Here is a 15,000-nt window from a genome sequence, read left to right on the forward strand (position 1 = left end):
CCCACACCCACTCACACACACACACCCACACACTCACACACCCACACCCACATATAATACACACACACACACACACACACACACACACACACATACATATATAATACACACACATACATATATAATACACACAGACATATATATACACACACACACATATATATACACACACACACACTCACACATATATATAATACACACACACATATAATACACCCACACTCACACAGTCACTCACACCCACACACTCACATACCCACACACACATATATAATACACACACACATATATAATACATACACACACACACACACACACACACACACACATATAATATGCACACACACACACACACACACACACACACACACACCCACACACGCCCACACACACACACACCCACACATATAATACACACACACATATAATACGCACACACACACACACACACACACACACACACATATAATATGCACACACACACACACACACACACACACACACACACAAATAATACGCACACACACACACACACACACACACACATATAATACGCACACACACACACACACACACACATATAATACGCACACACACACACACACACACACACACACATATAATATGCACACACACACACACACACACACACACACACTAGTGTATGTCCGTGTGAGACGGGGAAAGACAGAGGAAGAGAGAGAGAAGCAGAAGGAAGGAAATGGGGCGTGACTGGCGTTCCTCTTCCACCGTGTCATGTGATCCAGCGACCTTTGCGGACACCCTGCTGCAGCCTCATCAGTCACCCCAGGCTGAGCTGAGCTTCACACCGTGCCCTCACACCGGCCCACACCTTACTGACCAAACTGGTCACCAAAAGCTTCCGTTGGTCTTAAACGGGGGCGTCGCTGCTGGATGGAAATGGATAAACCTACACATGCAGGAGGTTGTAGAAGGGAACAGCCGAAAGGACACAGACAGAATGAAACACAAAGATTAAAGAGAAGGAAAAACCAGGCTGGCAGAAGTATGAAATAATGATGAATGACAAGAGTGTGGGAGAGAGAGAGAGAGAGAGAGAGAGAGAGAGAGAGAGAGAGAGAGAGAGAGAGGGAGAGAGGGAGAGAGGGAGGGAGAGAGAGAGAGAGAGAGAGAGAGGGAAGAAGAGAGAGAGGGAGGCAGAGAGAGAGGGAGAGAGAGAGAGAGAGAGGGAGAGAGGGAGAGAGGGAGAGAGAGAGAGAGGGAAGAAGAGAGAGAGGGAGAGAGAGAGAGAGAGAGAGAGAGAGAGAGAGGGAGGGGGAGGGGGAGAGAGAGAGAGAGAGAGAGAGAGAGAGAGATTGGCAGTGAGAGGACACTTTCTTCCTAAAGCCCCCTAGAGTGTGTGGTAACTATGAGTTTTTTCTTTAGGTGTGTGTGTTTGTGTGCGCATGCATGTGTGTGTTGAATTGAGTGGTGAAGTTATATTACATAACTGCAACGGCTGAAGAGTGCCCATCCTGACTTTAGGGAGAGAATAAATCTCTCTCTCTCTCTCTCTCACATATGGATTCTCTCTCTCCCTCCGTTTTATCCTTTCTTCTCATCTCTTGTTTTCTCTTCAACCTGGTTTAATTTCGTTAAGAAACACCAAACCCAGACAGGGCTACACAATACATCAGCGAATAATTGTTGCAGTACTTGTCTTTGCAATATTTTTAGCACAAACTATGCAAATGAGTTTTTAACTGTGTGCTGTGAGCATCCTGACCAATCACAGACATCCCAGTTCAGTGTTCTGTGGCTATGTTGACCAATCACAGACATCCCAGTCCAGTGTGCTGTGGCTATCCTGACCAATCACAGACATTCCAGTCCAGTGTTCTGTGGCTATCGTGACCAATCACAGACATCCCAGTCCAGTGTGCTGTGGCTATGCTGACCAATCACAGACATCCCAGTCCAGTGTACTGTGGCTATGCTGACCAATCACAGACATCCCAGTTCAGTGTTCTGTGGCTATGCTGACCAATCACAGACATCCCAGTCCAGTGTTCTGTGGCTATCCTGACCAATCACAGACATTCCAGTCCAGTGTTCTGTGGCTATCGTGACCAATCACAGACATCCCAGTCCATTGTGCTGTGGCTATGCTGACCAATCACAGACATCCCAGTCCAGTGTTCTGTGGCTATGTTGACCAATCACAGACATCCCAGTCCAGTGTTCTGTGGCTATGCTGACCAATTGCAGACATTCCAGTCCAGCGTTCTGTGGCTATCCTGACCAATCACAGACATCCCAGTCCAGTGTTCTGTGGCTATGCTGACCAATCACAGACATCCCAGTCCAGCGTTCTGTGGCTATGCTGACCAATCACAGACATTCCAGTTGAATCATGGGTTTTCGCACTATCCAGCATATATAAAATGATGTCAAAATAATGCAGGCCAGTTCAAAACTGCCACGTCAGTCTTGTATTCTGTTGGTTTCATGTTGTTGTTTTAATACGTTACGAGGCAACAATCGCAATAATAAACAGTAAAACCCCCAAAATCGCAGTAATAGTATTTTTGTTGGGTCGAGTGTCTAGCTAGGACCTGTACTCTTCTGCACTGCTGGATGAGATTTTGGATTTTATATTCCCGTTTTGGGCTTTGGGTTGTTCTTTTGTGTCAGATACAACCACCCTTAATGTTTCTTTATTAAACAAACCAACAAAATCCTCTGACAAACACAAAATGACTGCAGCAACCATGGTTACGTGTGTGGCGTTTTCCTGCTCAAGAGGTGATGTTTCCTCTCACACGTGAAAGTCAGTTAGTCGTGTGAGAACAACACGCTGGTGGAGAAGTTCAGAGCCTCACGCTGGCCCTGCTCACACACTGCCATGCTAATGGACTAATCTTCCTTACCAAGAACACACTGCTCTTCCCATGATATCTCTCTCTCTCTCTCTCTCTCTCTCTCTCTCTTTCTAACATGGCCACTTTAGCAAACCCCCCCCCCCCAAAAAAAAAAAAACAAGACATCACACGGCCAAAACGAGGATAAATGAGGGACTGGGATAACACACCACAACACAAAATCTGTAATATAAATATTTTCCTCCCTGATCTTCACACCCCCTTGCAGTATGTGTACAGAAGGCATCTGTCCCTTGTCTTCTAATCAGAAAGGTGTGTTGACCACTGAGAACTGAACTTAGTTTTAGGTGTTTTCACACCGTTGCAAACATTCTATCTGACGAGCGCTTAGCAACCAGGTGCGAGCTGACCCGAGGTACGAGGTGACCTGTTAAAGCGATGAAATATGATGTCTTTGCTTTGGCATGTATGCGAACCAGTGACAGGCTACAATAAGACAGATCTATGGAAGGCTGCTACCAGTGGACTCCAGCTGACCAACAGGACTCTGTTCAGCCATTCTGCTGGACAGAGGACAGGCAACTGTCCAAGTGGGCCTTCTTTCTTTCTATCTATCTATCTATCTATCTATCTATCTATCTATCTATCTATCTATCTATCTCTCTCTCTCTCTATCTCTCTCTCTCTCTCGCTCTCTCGCTCTCTCGCTCTCTCGCTCTCTCTCTCTCTCTCTGTCCTCTAAGATTCTGTAGTCCTCCAAGAATCTTATGCATGTAGAGAGGGAGAGAGAGAGAGAGAGAGAGACTACACAAGCTACAGAGAGGAAAAAAAGCTTTGAAACTCCATTCTGACTCACCCCAGGCTGACGCAGACTTCTGTCACCACACAGCACATCTGAATAGCTGCCTGCATCCACAAACACACTCGCTAAGACTCTTCAAAGCAGAGTATCACCTCCACAACACCATCTCCTACACCCTCTCAAAACCACAACTTAATACAGTAAACCAAACCCAGCAAAACGAATGCGGCAATCACTGGCTCGACGCGCTACCTTCCATTAACAGTTTAGAATGTTTCTATACTGTTGAACGGAGAATACATGTTTGCAGATTATCTAATTACAGTTAGAAGTCCCAAAGAAAGACACACATTAACCACGTACATGACTTAGTGTCTATAACCTGGAGACAGAAAAGGTTTGTTATCAACAACTCCGGAAATCCAGAGAAACACGGACGTGCAGCTCAGCAGACCTGGAAACCACGTGGTAAAAACACACACTTATCGTATTCTTCAAGAGGATACGACAAGGAAGGAAGATAATGTTTAGGAGAAGCTAAACAGGACAATATTTTATAGCTGACACACTAGAGAAATCAGACCATATGTTAAACTTATCCCAGGGATATATACCGTTTATTTATTTAATTGTATGTGTGTCTGTCATACGTGTTTAGTGTGTGTGTTTGAGTGTCAGAGAGGCTACAGTAAGTGCATATATTAAGCTTGATTACATACATGTTATTTATTTATATTTATGATTTATTTTCTTTTTGTTTTGATCTGTTTATCACATTTGCAACAGTAGATAATTACAATTCATGTCAATTTGAATTTGAGAAAGAAAAAGGGAGAGGAAGTGGCTAGTGAGAGAGACACAGAGAGACACACAGAGAGACACAGAGAGAGACACACAGAGACAGAGACACAGACAGAGAGACACAGACACACAGACAGAGAGAGACACAGAGAGACATGCAGAGAGACACGCAGAGAGACACAGAGAGAGACACACAGAGACAGAGACACAGACAGAGAGACACAGACACACAGACAGAGAGAGACACAGAGAGACATGCAGAGAGACACGCAGAGAGACACACAGAGAGACACAGAGAGAGACACACAGAGACAGAGACACAGACAGAGAGACACAGACACACAGACAGAGAGAGACACAGAGAGACATGCAGAGACACGCAGAGAGACACGCAGAGAGACACAGAGAGAGACACACAGAGACAGAGACACAGACAGAGAGACACAGACACACAGACAGAGAGAGACACAGAGAGACATGCAGAGAGACACGCAGAGAGACATGCAGAGAGACACAGAGAGAGACACACAGAGACAGAGACACAGACAGAGAGACACAGACACACAGACAGAGAGAGACACAGAGAGACACGCAGAGAGACACGCAGAGAGACACGCAGAGAGACACAGAGAGAGACAGAGACACAGACAGAGAGACACAGACACACAGACAGAGAGAGACACAGAGAGAGACACACAGAGAGACACAGAGAAAGAGTGAACCACAGAGAGACACAGAGTGAGTGTGTATGTGTCTGAGTAGCTGTACAGGAAGTCTCTGGCTTTTCCCCTGTTGTATGAGTGCTGGATGCAGGCCTCCCCTCGAAGAGAGACCAAGCACGAGAAAAGAGACCGCGGCACTGAGAAAGAGATGAAATCCTGCTGACGTTGCCTTTGTGAGCAGTGTAGGAGGAATAAACACTGATGATTAAATCAGCTGTCCCCAGCAGAGCATAAACCTCCCTACCTCTGCTGACATCTCTCTCTCGCTGTCTCTCTCTCTTTCTCTAACTCTCTCCTTCTCTTTCAGTCTCTAGAGGCCTACACCCCTGTCTCTTGTCTCTCCAGATCTGGTGATGTTTTTTCAGGCTTGTCTGGCTGTCTCTTACAGGCTTTTGCTATAGGATGATCTCTCTCTGACGGTCTCTCTCCGTCATACGGATCGCTTACACTAGTTCGCTTACAATAGTTGTGTCGGGAATGCTCCCTTACTAGGAGTGTCAGTCTAATGATGTGGTAGCTGTAACAGTCTCTCTCTAACAGTCTTATTTGAATTGGTCTCTTCATAATGGTATCGCCCTGTTTCCTATCTCCATAGTTCCCCCACACATTACTGGTTCCAAACGGTGTGTGTTTTCTAGTTTCGGTAATGGTTTCCTGTTATATATTAACCCCCAGATGTCCTGTTATAAACCCCAGATGTCCTGTTATACACAAACCCCAAGACGTCCTGTTATAAACCCCAGACGTCCTGTTTTATATAAAACCCCAGATGTCCTGTTATATATAAACCACAGATGTCCTGTTATAAACTCCAGATGTCCTGTTATACACAAACCCCCAGACGTCCTGTTATAAACCCCAGACGTCCTGTTATACACAAACCCCCAGATGTCCTGTTATATATAAACCCCAGACGTCCTGTTATATATAAACCCCCAGACTTCCTGTTATATATAAACCCCCAGACATCCTGTTATAAACCCCAGATGTCCTGTTATATATAAACGCCCATGCGTCCTGTTAAACCCCTAGACGTCCTGTTATACACGCCCAGACGTCCTGTTCATTACACACTCCATCATTTCCTCTCTGTTCTTCTGGGGAACTAATTTGTTAGAATGTCTAAAAAAAAGTGCAACAAAAAACACTTAAAAAGAAGCATTTCTAAGACACATAAAACATAAATACTTAAGTATTCAAAATATAGCTAAACTATACATTTAATTTGACACTTAAATTCAGGAATCGATTTTCGGAGTCATGTAGGAATCTTTTGAAGTGATTTAAGAAACTAAACTGGAATAAGCTAAATGAGTGAATGAATAAGTGTGTCACGGTGTAATGTGTGGCCCGAATGCCGAAGGGCGTGGAGCAGGACGCACAGACTCTCCTGACGTGTGAGATATTTAATAACATAAAACACCAGTGGCAACGGGGCAGTCACACATAACACAAACAATGTGAACAGTAATGCAGACTACATGAACACCGACGATGACTAACAATTACTGACATTAACATTAACACGAATTAGACTAATGAATGGGAAAGCTGTGCTAAGCAGTTACGAACGCGATCTTTAAACACCACCACACAAACAACACGCTACTTCAACAATGACCAACACACTGCACACTTTGACACGGGTTTATATCCATTTAGACAAGACGAGGTGCAGGTGTGTGCAGGCGTGGCCACAAACACAGATCCTCCCACTGCACGTGGCGGGCCAAACCACGTGCCTCGCGGGAGGCAAGCATTCCGTGTCACATGGTTGGTCCCGCCTTGCTTCCATGGTTTCCCCATCTTGTTTTGTTTTGGTTCCATTCCGTAGTGTTTTGCACACCTGTTCCTCCTTTCTAGTATTGGGTTCATGTATTTAAACCCTGTCTTGGTGCTTTGTTAGCACGTTTGTGTTTCCTAAGCTCCGTGTGTTATTTCCTAGTCTCTGCTATAGCCTGCTTCCCCCGTTTGCCTTCGTTACTTTGGTTTCTCCGTATTGGCTCAATGACCCTGGACCGTTCTAACAACTCTGACTCTTCTCCGCACATGCGTCCGCCTCCTTACCATCCCATAGTGATTTTAAATAAATTCCTAAGTCTGGAATTGTGCTTCAATCGTGCTCCAACTGAATATGATTGTTTTTCAGACCTTGCCTGTTTTGCTTTGCTCTGTTCCCATCTTTCTCACTGTACATATTCACTTCAGAGAACGAGAGAGCGAGGGAGAGAAAGAGAGAGACATGAGAGAGTTAGTAAGAGAAAAGGATGAAAGAGAGAGAGAGAGAGAGAGAGAGAGAGAGAGAGAGAGAGAGAGAGAGACAGATAGGCCTGGGCAAGGCAGACAGACCCGTCTAATTCAACATGTCCTGTTTCTTCTGTAGTGCCACTTCTTCTCACAAGTGATTAACACACACGCACGCACATACACACACACACACACGCACATACACACACGCACACACACACACACGCACATTCACACACACACACACACACACGCACACACACACACACACACACTTTGTCTATATACAGCTTCTATCTGTTTCATTTCCTCTAATGTTCTCACTCTTCCTCAACAGTTCTCTCTCCCATCTCTCTCTCTCTCACACACACACACACACACACACATTGTCTATATACAGCTTCTATCTGTTTCATTTCCTCTAATGTTCTCACTCTTCCTCAACAGTTCTCTCTCTCTCTCTCTCTCTCTCTCTCTCTCTCTCACACACACACACACACACACACACACACACACACTCGCATGATTGGTGACATTCCCAGCAGAGTATCACATTGCTGGCAGCGTATCAGCGTATTCCACCTCTTACATCAGATTCGGATTACCACGGCGATCCCTAGAATCTGGATTTATCCTGCACAAATTTCCTCTCATGATGTAGTCAGGTGGAGCCCTGGAAAGACCCGGGATATCAAAGTTACCCCCACAGCTCAGGATTACCCCAAACCCCAGCTCAGGTTTACCCCCACAGCTCAGGATTACCCCAAACCCCAGCTCAGGTTTACCCCCACAGCTCAGGATTACCCCAAACCCCAGCTCAGATTTACCCCCACAGCTCAGGATTACCCCAACCCCAGCTCAGATTTACCCCCACAGCTCAGGATTACCCCAACCCCAGCTCAGATTTACCCCCACAGCTCAGGATTACCCCAAACCCCATCTTAGGTTTACCCCCACAGCTCAGGATTACCCCAAACCGCAGCTCAGATTTACCCCTACAGCTCAGGATTACCCCAAACCCCAATTTAGGTTTACCCCCACAGCTCAGGATTACCCCCAAACCCTAGCTCAGGTTTACCCCCACAGCTCAAAATGACCTCCGGATCAGGATTACTCTCCAGCTCAGAATTACCCCAAACCCCATTTTGGAATTACCACCACAGCTCAGAATTACCACAGAACCCCAGTTCATAATTAACCCCACAGATCAGGATTACCCCCACACCTATGAATAACCCCCACAGCTCAAAACATTTACATTGTTAGCGTTTGGCAGATGCTCTTATCTAGAGTGACTTACACACAGTTCAGAAATACCCCACACCTCAGAATTACCCTCCCAGCTCAGAATTAACTCCCCCAGCTCAGAACTACATTTATACTGTTAGCGTTTGGTGCATGCTCTTGTCCAGGGTGCAGAATGACAGTATGGGGGCTCTTTAGGAATCAAACTATGATGCAGTTAGCACTCAGAAATACCCCTCAGCTCCAAATTACCCTGCGGCTCAGAACTACCCCACAGATCAGAACTACCCCTCACCAAGCTCATTGTACTCGATCTCTGAGCACCACTGTTGCAGCTTTACAGGGAAGAGTTAAGAGCCCCTGGAAAAACACACACACACACACACCCTCTAAGATCAATACTGAGCTGTCGGCTCTGTGCAACCCATACCAAACCTCTTGCCTACCAGCCTGGTATAACTCATTCATGCATAGATGGGATTTCAGTGTGTGCATGTCTATGAAAAAGATTTGAAAAACAAGATGAATCAAGTCTTTAAATAGAAACTCTGTGAATGTATCTTTTGAGGACAAAGTCTACTGTACAACATAGAGTAACACTACTCACATAACACCGCAACATCACACCGTCATCTGTTATAATACATCACGCCATCATCTCTGTTAATACGTCACACCGTCATCTCTGTTATAATACATCACACCTTCATCTCTGTTATAATACATCAAAGCTTCATCTCTGGTTATAATATATCACAGCTTCATTTCTGGTTATAATACATCACACTGTCATCTCTGTTATGATAATAAATCACACCTTCATCTGTTATAACACATCACACTGTCATCTCTGTTATAATAAATCACACCTTCATCTCTGTTATAATAAATCACACCTTCATCTGTTATAATACATCACACTGTCATCTCTGTTATAAATCACACCTTCATCTGTTATAATACATCACACCTTCATCTGTTATAATACATCACACTGTCATCTGTTATAATAAATGACACCTTCATCTGTTATAATACATTACACTGTCATCTCTGTTATAATAAATCACACCTTCATCTCTGTTATAATAAATCACACCTTCATCTGTTATAATACATCACACCTTCATCTGTTATAATACATCACAGCTTCATCTCTATTATAATACATCACAGCTTCATCTCTGTTATAATACAACACAGCTTCATCTCTGGTTATAATACATCACACTGTCGTCTCTGTTATGATAATACATCACACCGTCATCTCTGTTATGATACATCAAAACCAATCACATGCATCCTGCCTCCGCCTAATGTCAAGCAGTCCAAATGCCAAACGTACAGCCCTGTTCATGTTTCGCTCTCACTTGTGATTCCTAGTTTGGAATCTCAGGACATGAAAGGGATCCTGGAATTTCAATTAGGCTCCTGATGAGTTTTCCATGTTAAACAATTAGATGTGACTATCAGTAACTTTATTAGAGATGATTGGATGTCAGTCCATTTGCTGAACCTGAACCTGATAAACTATCCAGATTCTGTGTGTGTGTGTCTGTGTGCACATGTGGGGTAGGTCAGCCTTCTAATAGCAGACAACCCACTGTCCCACCACTGTGGTGGTTCAGAACCATGTGAAAATGTGTGTGTGTGTGTGTGTGTGTGTGTGTGTGTGGTGTGTGGTGTGTGGTGTGTGTGTGTGTGTGTGTGTGTATGTATGTGTGTGTGTCCAAACATGCTGGGATTTGTTTTATTTAAATTTAGGGTGAGAATCTCTTGTGATAGCTTGCTTAGTAAAACTGAAGGGAAGTGTGTGTGTGTGTGTGTGTGTGTGTGTGTGTGTGTGTGTGTGTGTGTGTGTGTGTGTGTGTGTGTGTGTGTATGTGTGTGTGTGTGTGTGTATGAGAGACAGACAGACAGGGACAGAGACAGACACAGGGATCAGCACATAATGTTAGTAACATTCATCAAAGCAAGTTACAGTCTCAGCAAGAAAAATACTGTTTATAAATATAGCGTACGTGGTCTGCCATGGCCTCTAGCAACCTAATAACTGTGTGTGTATGTGTATTACAGCATGATCCGTGCTACACATTAACACCCAGAGATAGACAGCTTTCACAATAACCTCCTTCACATAGCCACTGCTCCACGTGCCTAACACTTCTCTCAGCAGAACTCCGGAAAGGGGACTTTTGAGAAATGTTTTTAGTGTGATAATCCCAATCTCTTGTCATTTTGCCATTTCTAAACTTCGGATGAGGCTTTACATCCTCTGAAGGAGTAACCGACACAACGCTAAAGACTCTGAACACAACGTGACGTCAAAGACCTGAATTCTGCCGGTGTTGTGTTTTGTGGTGTTAACTGTCCCAAACAGAAGCTTCCACTCCAGGATTTCCTGGTGTCACCTACCTCTGCCCCCAAGCTACGCCCTTCTCTGCCATTGCCATACCGCTTCACCATTTCTGTCCTCTAGTCTTGGGTGTTTATTTATGGATTTATACTTGTATTATATGTATTTATACTTTATGTATTTATATTTATGTATTTTTTGCTTGCTTGTCAGTTTGCCTAGTTTTGCAAGGATTTGAGTAGCTCATCTTATCAAACTCTGTTATTATAGTAATCTTATCAGACTGTGTTATTAGTCATCTTATCACTCTTTTTAGTCATCTAATCAGACTGTTATTAGTCATCTTATCAGACTCTGTTATTAGTCATCTTATCACTGTTATTAGAGTCATCTTATCAGACTCTGTTGTTAGTCATCTAATCAGACTGTTAGAGTCGTCTTATCAGACTCTGTTATTAATCAAGTTATCAGACTGTTATTAGTCATCTTATCACTGTTATTAGAGTCATCAGACTGTTATTAGAGTCATCTTCTCAGACTGTTATTAGTCATCTTATCAGACTCTGTTATTACAGTCATCTTATCAGATTGTTATTAGAGTCATCTTATCAGACTCTGTTATTAATCAAGTTATCAGACTCTGTTATTAGTCATCTTCTCAGACTGTTATTAGAGTCATTTTGTATGATTGCATTTTGGCTTCAGCAAGTCACGAGCGTGCTGGCTAGTTTCTCCTAACGGGCTGACCGTCCCGGGCCAGGCAGGTGTGGGCCGTTCTTACCTGGCGGGCACCTCGATGTTGGAGATGGCATAGAAGTACTTGAGCAGGTTGTCCCTCTGCACGTACGTGCCCCCCAGGGCGGGCCGCAGGAGGCGGAGCCTCAGGTTGGTGAAGGTGAAGAAGTCCCTCAGGCCCTTGGTGTTCTCCAGACGCGCGTACAGGCCTTCGCCGAAGAGGGCGAGGCGCTTGCGCGCCTCGAAGCGCACCACCTTGTCGCCTTTGGCGCCCACCCAGCGCGAGTACTCCTCCGTGCAGATGACACGGGTTGCGTTGCCCGGCACCAGGTCGGCGGCGCGGCGCGGCGACATGCCGAACGCCTCCGCGCAGTCGTCGGCGTAGAACTGGTACGGATGCCACGTGCGCCCGTGGTCCAGCGACTTGTCCAGCGCCATGGCGGTGGGCCGGCCGTACTCGAAGACCACCTGCAGGTCGCCCGCCAGCTCCAGGCTCTTGTTCCAGGACAGCGTGATGTTGGCCAGCAACGGCTCGGGGTAGCGACGCCACGTGACCGTCTGCCAGTAGGTGAGGAGGCCGCCGCGCTCGCGATCCTTCATCAGCTGTGGCGGGTGGGCCAGGTCTGGGTTGGACGCATCGCACTCGTCACTGCACAGGTACGGGTTCTCCTGGAAAGAGGGAGGGACAGAGAGAGAGAGAGAGAGAGAGAGAGAGAGAGAGAGAGAGAGAGAGAGAGAGAGAGAGAGCCGGAGGACGGGTTAGTGAGCAATTCACGTCAAGCCCCAACGTCGCGGAAAGGAACGAGTCAGGAGAAACGCATTGTTGTGCGGAGCAGACTGGCAGCTCGGTGTGAGGGGGCGTGGCTCTTGGGGCCAGGGCCAATCCGCAGCAGGTATTTACCGCTGCAGTGGTGCCAGCAAACAGGGGACGGTTTCCAACCCTCTCTAAAAAAAAAAAAAAAAACGGCTCATTTCCAAAATCTCAAATGTGGCTTGTGCCGATTGGTCTAAGATTCTGTGTTGTGACATTACTGGTTACAGTGCTGTGTGGTGTTTAGTTTAGAGACAGCACTGTGTGGTGTGTGGGTTAAAGCCTGTGCTGTGTGGTGTTTGGGTTACAGTGCTGTGTGGTGTTTAGTTTAGAGACAGCACTGTGTGGTGTTTGGGTTAAAGCCTGTGCTGTGTGGTATTCGGATTACTTAAAGTTCTGTTTGGTGATTTGGTAACACTGATGTTTCGTGTTGTTTGGTGTTTGGGTTACAGTGCTGTGTCTGTTTGGGTTAAAGGCCGTGCTGTGTGTGTTTGGGTTACAGTGCACTGTGGTGCCCGGATTACAGTGCTGTGTGGTGTTTGGGTTACAGTGCTCTGTGGTATTTGGGTTACAGTGCTGTGTGGTGTTTGGGTTACAATGCTGTGTGGTGTTTGGGTTACAGTGCTGTGTGGTGTTTGGGTTACAGTGCTCTGTGGTGCTTGGGTTACAGTGCTCTGTGGTGCCTGGGTTACAGTGCTGTGTGGTGTTTGGGTTACAGTGCTGTGTGGTGTTCTGGTTACAGTGCTGTGTGTGTTTGGGTTACAATGCTGTGTGGTGTTTGGGTTACAGTGCTGTGTGGTGTTCTGGATACAGTGCTGTGTGGTGTTCTGGTTACGGTGCTGTGTGGTATTCGGATTACTTAAAGTTCTGTTTGGTGATTTGGTAACACTGATGTGCGGTGCTTGAATCACAGCTTTGTTTGGTGTTTGCGATACAGTGCTGTGTGGTGATTTGGTAACACTGATGTGTGGTGTTTTAGTTACGGTGTTGGGTAGTGTATGTAACAGATATTTGTGCTCAGGCTAAAGGAGGCATGTGAGCAAGCCAGTCCATGTGCAGCCTGTCCAGTTCACTGGCAGTGTTCCCAGTGAGGCGAAAACTACTTAAGAAACTACTCTAACGAGCAAATACGGATTTAGATGTTGGATATCGTGCACCCAGAGTCTCCTCCGAGCTAATAACACAATGTTAATGAAGCCATGCAGAAAAACACTGTGAAGTGGGTAGTCTTTAACCAGCGTGCTCATTTAAAGGACACAGTCTTCAAGCTGTGTTCTAGCAGCAAATACTGAGGCTGTTTTACTGGGAGAGTAGTGATGTGCAAAGTGGGACATTTTCACACACAAACACAAACTGGGATCATTTCTAAAGGTCACGGTATGTAGAAAGTGTTGTGTGGTGTTTAAATTAGAGACGATTTGGTCAGCAGGTCCTCTGCAGGGATCTGTGTCCAACGCGTCGTTACTCCCCCCCCACACACACACCCACCCCCCCACACACACATACAGGCAGACACACACACACACGCACATACATTAAATTTCATGAAAATGCAAAAGTTGATTAACTGATTTGTTGATTTTAATCAAATATACACAGGGTCCTTGAAAAGTCAGTACTCGTGACAATTATTCACACTCAATGCCACAAAACACACACACACACACTGCTGGCTTTAGTTTCATTTGTCCCCATAAAAATAAAAGGAGAACTGCACACACTCTCCTTAAGCCTCACACACACACACACACACACACACACACACTCATAAGAGAAGCTTGTTACGGTGTTACGTGTCTTGGAAAATAAACAATTTGATTTATGAACTCACGAAGATGGAAAAATACAAATGAAGCAAAAGGACAGAAGGAATAAAGTACAGACAGGGAGAGAGAGGGGGAGAGTGAAAGAAGGTGGGAGGTGAGGTTGGGGATTGTACAGGCACAAAGCGAGCCTGGGTTTCTCCAATCTTCATTCTTCTTTCCCTATACTTACTGCAGACATTCAATCCTTCCAGAGTTCTGCTAATTACCTGTTCACTAAAACACCCCCCCACCCACACACACACAGACACACACACGCACACACACTCACATACAGACACACACACACACACACACACACACACAGACACACACACGCACACACACTCACATACAGACACACACACACACACACACAGACACACACACGCACACACACTCACACGCACACACACACACCCACACACAGACACACACCCACACACACACTCACACGCACACACACACACCCACACCCACACACAGACACACACCCACACCCACACACAGACACACACACACACCCACACCCACACACACAGACACACACACGCACACACACTCACACGCGCGCGCACACACACACACATACAGACACACACACACACCCACACCCACACACACACAGACACACCC

At 45.6% G+C, this 15,000-nt stretch overlaps 1 protein-coding gene across 1 annotated transcript in view; it reads right to left on the minus strand.

The window, feature by feature from the left end:
* The window catches only part of LOC113568351 (netrin-G2), a 71,642-nt gene that overhangs the window by 43,799 nt on the left and 12,843 nt on the right, over nucleotides 1–15,000 (minus strand). Inside the window, exon 3 of the mRNA XM_035521429.1 lies at nucleotides 11,798–12,420. Coding sequence (XP_035377322.1) covers nucleotides 11,798–12,420 — 623 coding nt within the window. The remainder of the gene's footprint in view (nucleotides 1–11,797; nucleotides 12,421–15,000) is intronic.

Source organism: Electrophorus electricus, chromosome 22 (assembly GCF_013358815.1).
Source record: "Electrophorus electricus isolate fEleEle1 chromosome 22, fEleEle1.pri, whole genome shotgun sequence".
NCBI lineage: Eukaryota > Metazoa > Chordata > Actinopteri > Gymnotiformes > Gymnotidae > Electrophorus > Electrophorus electricus.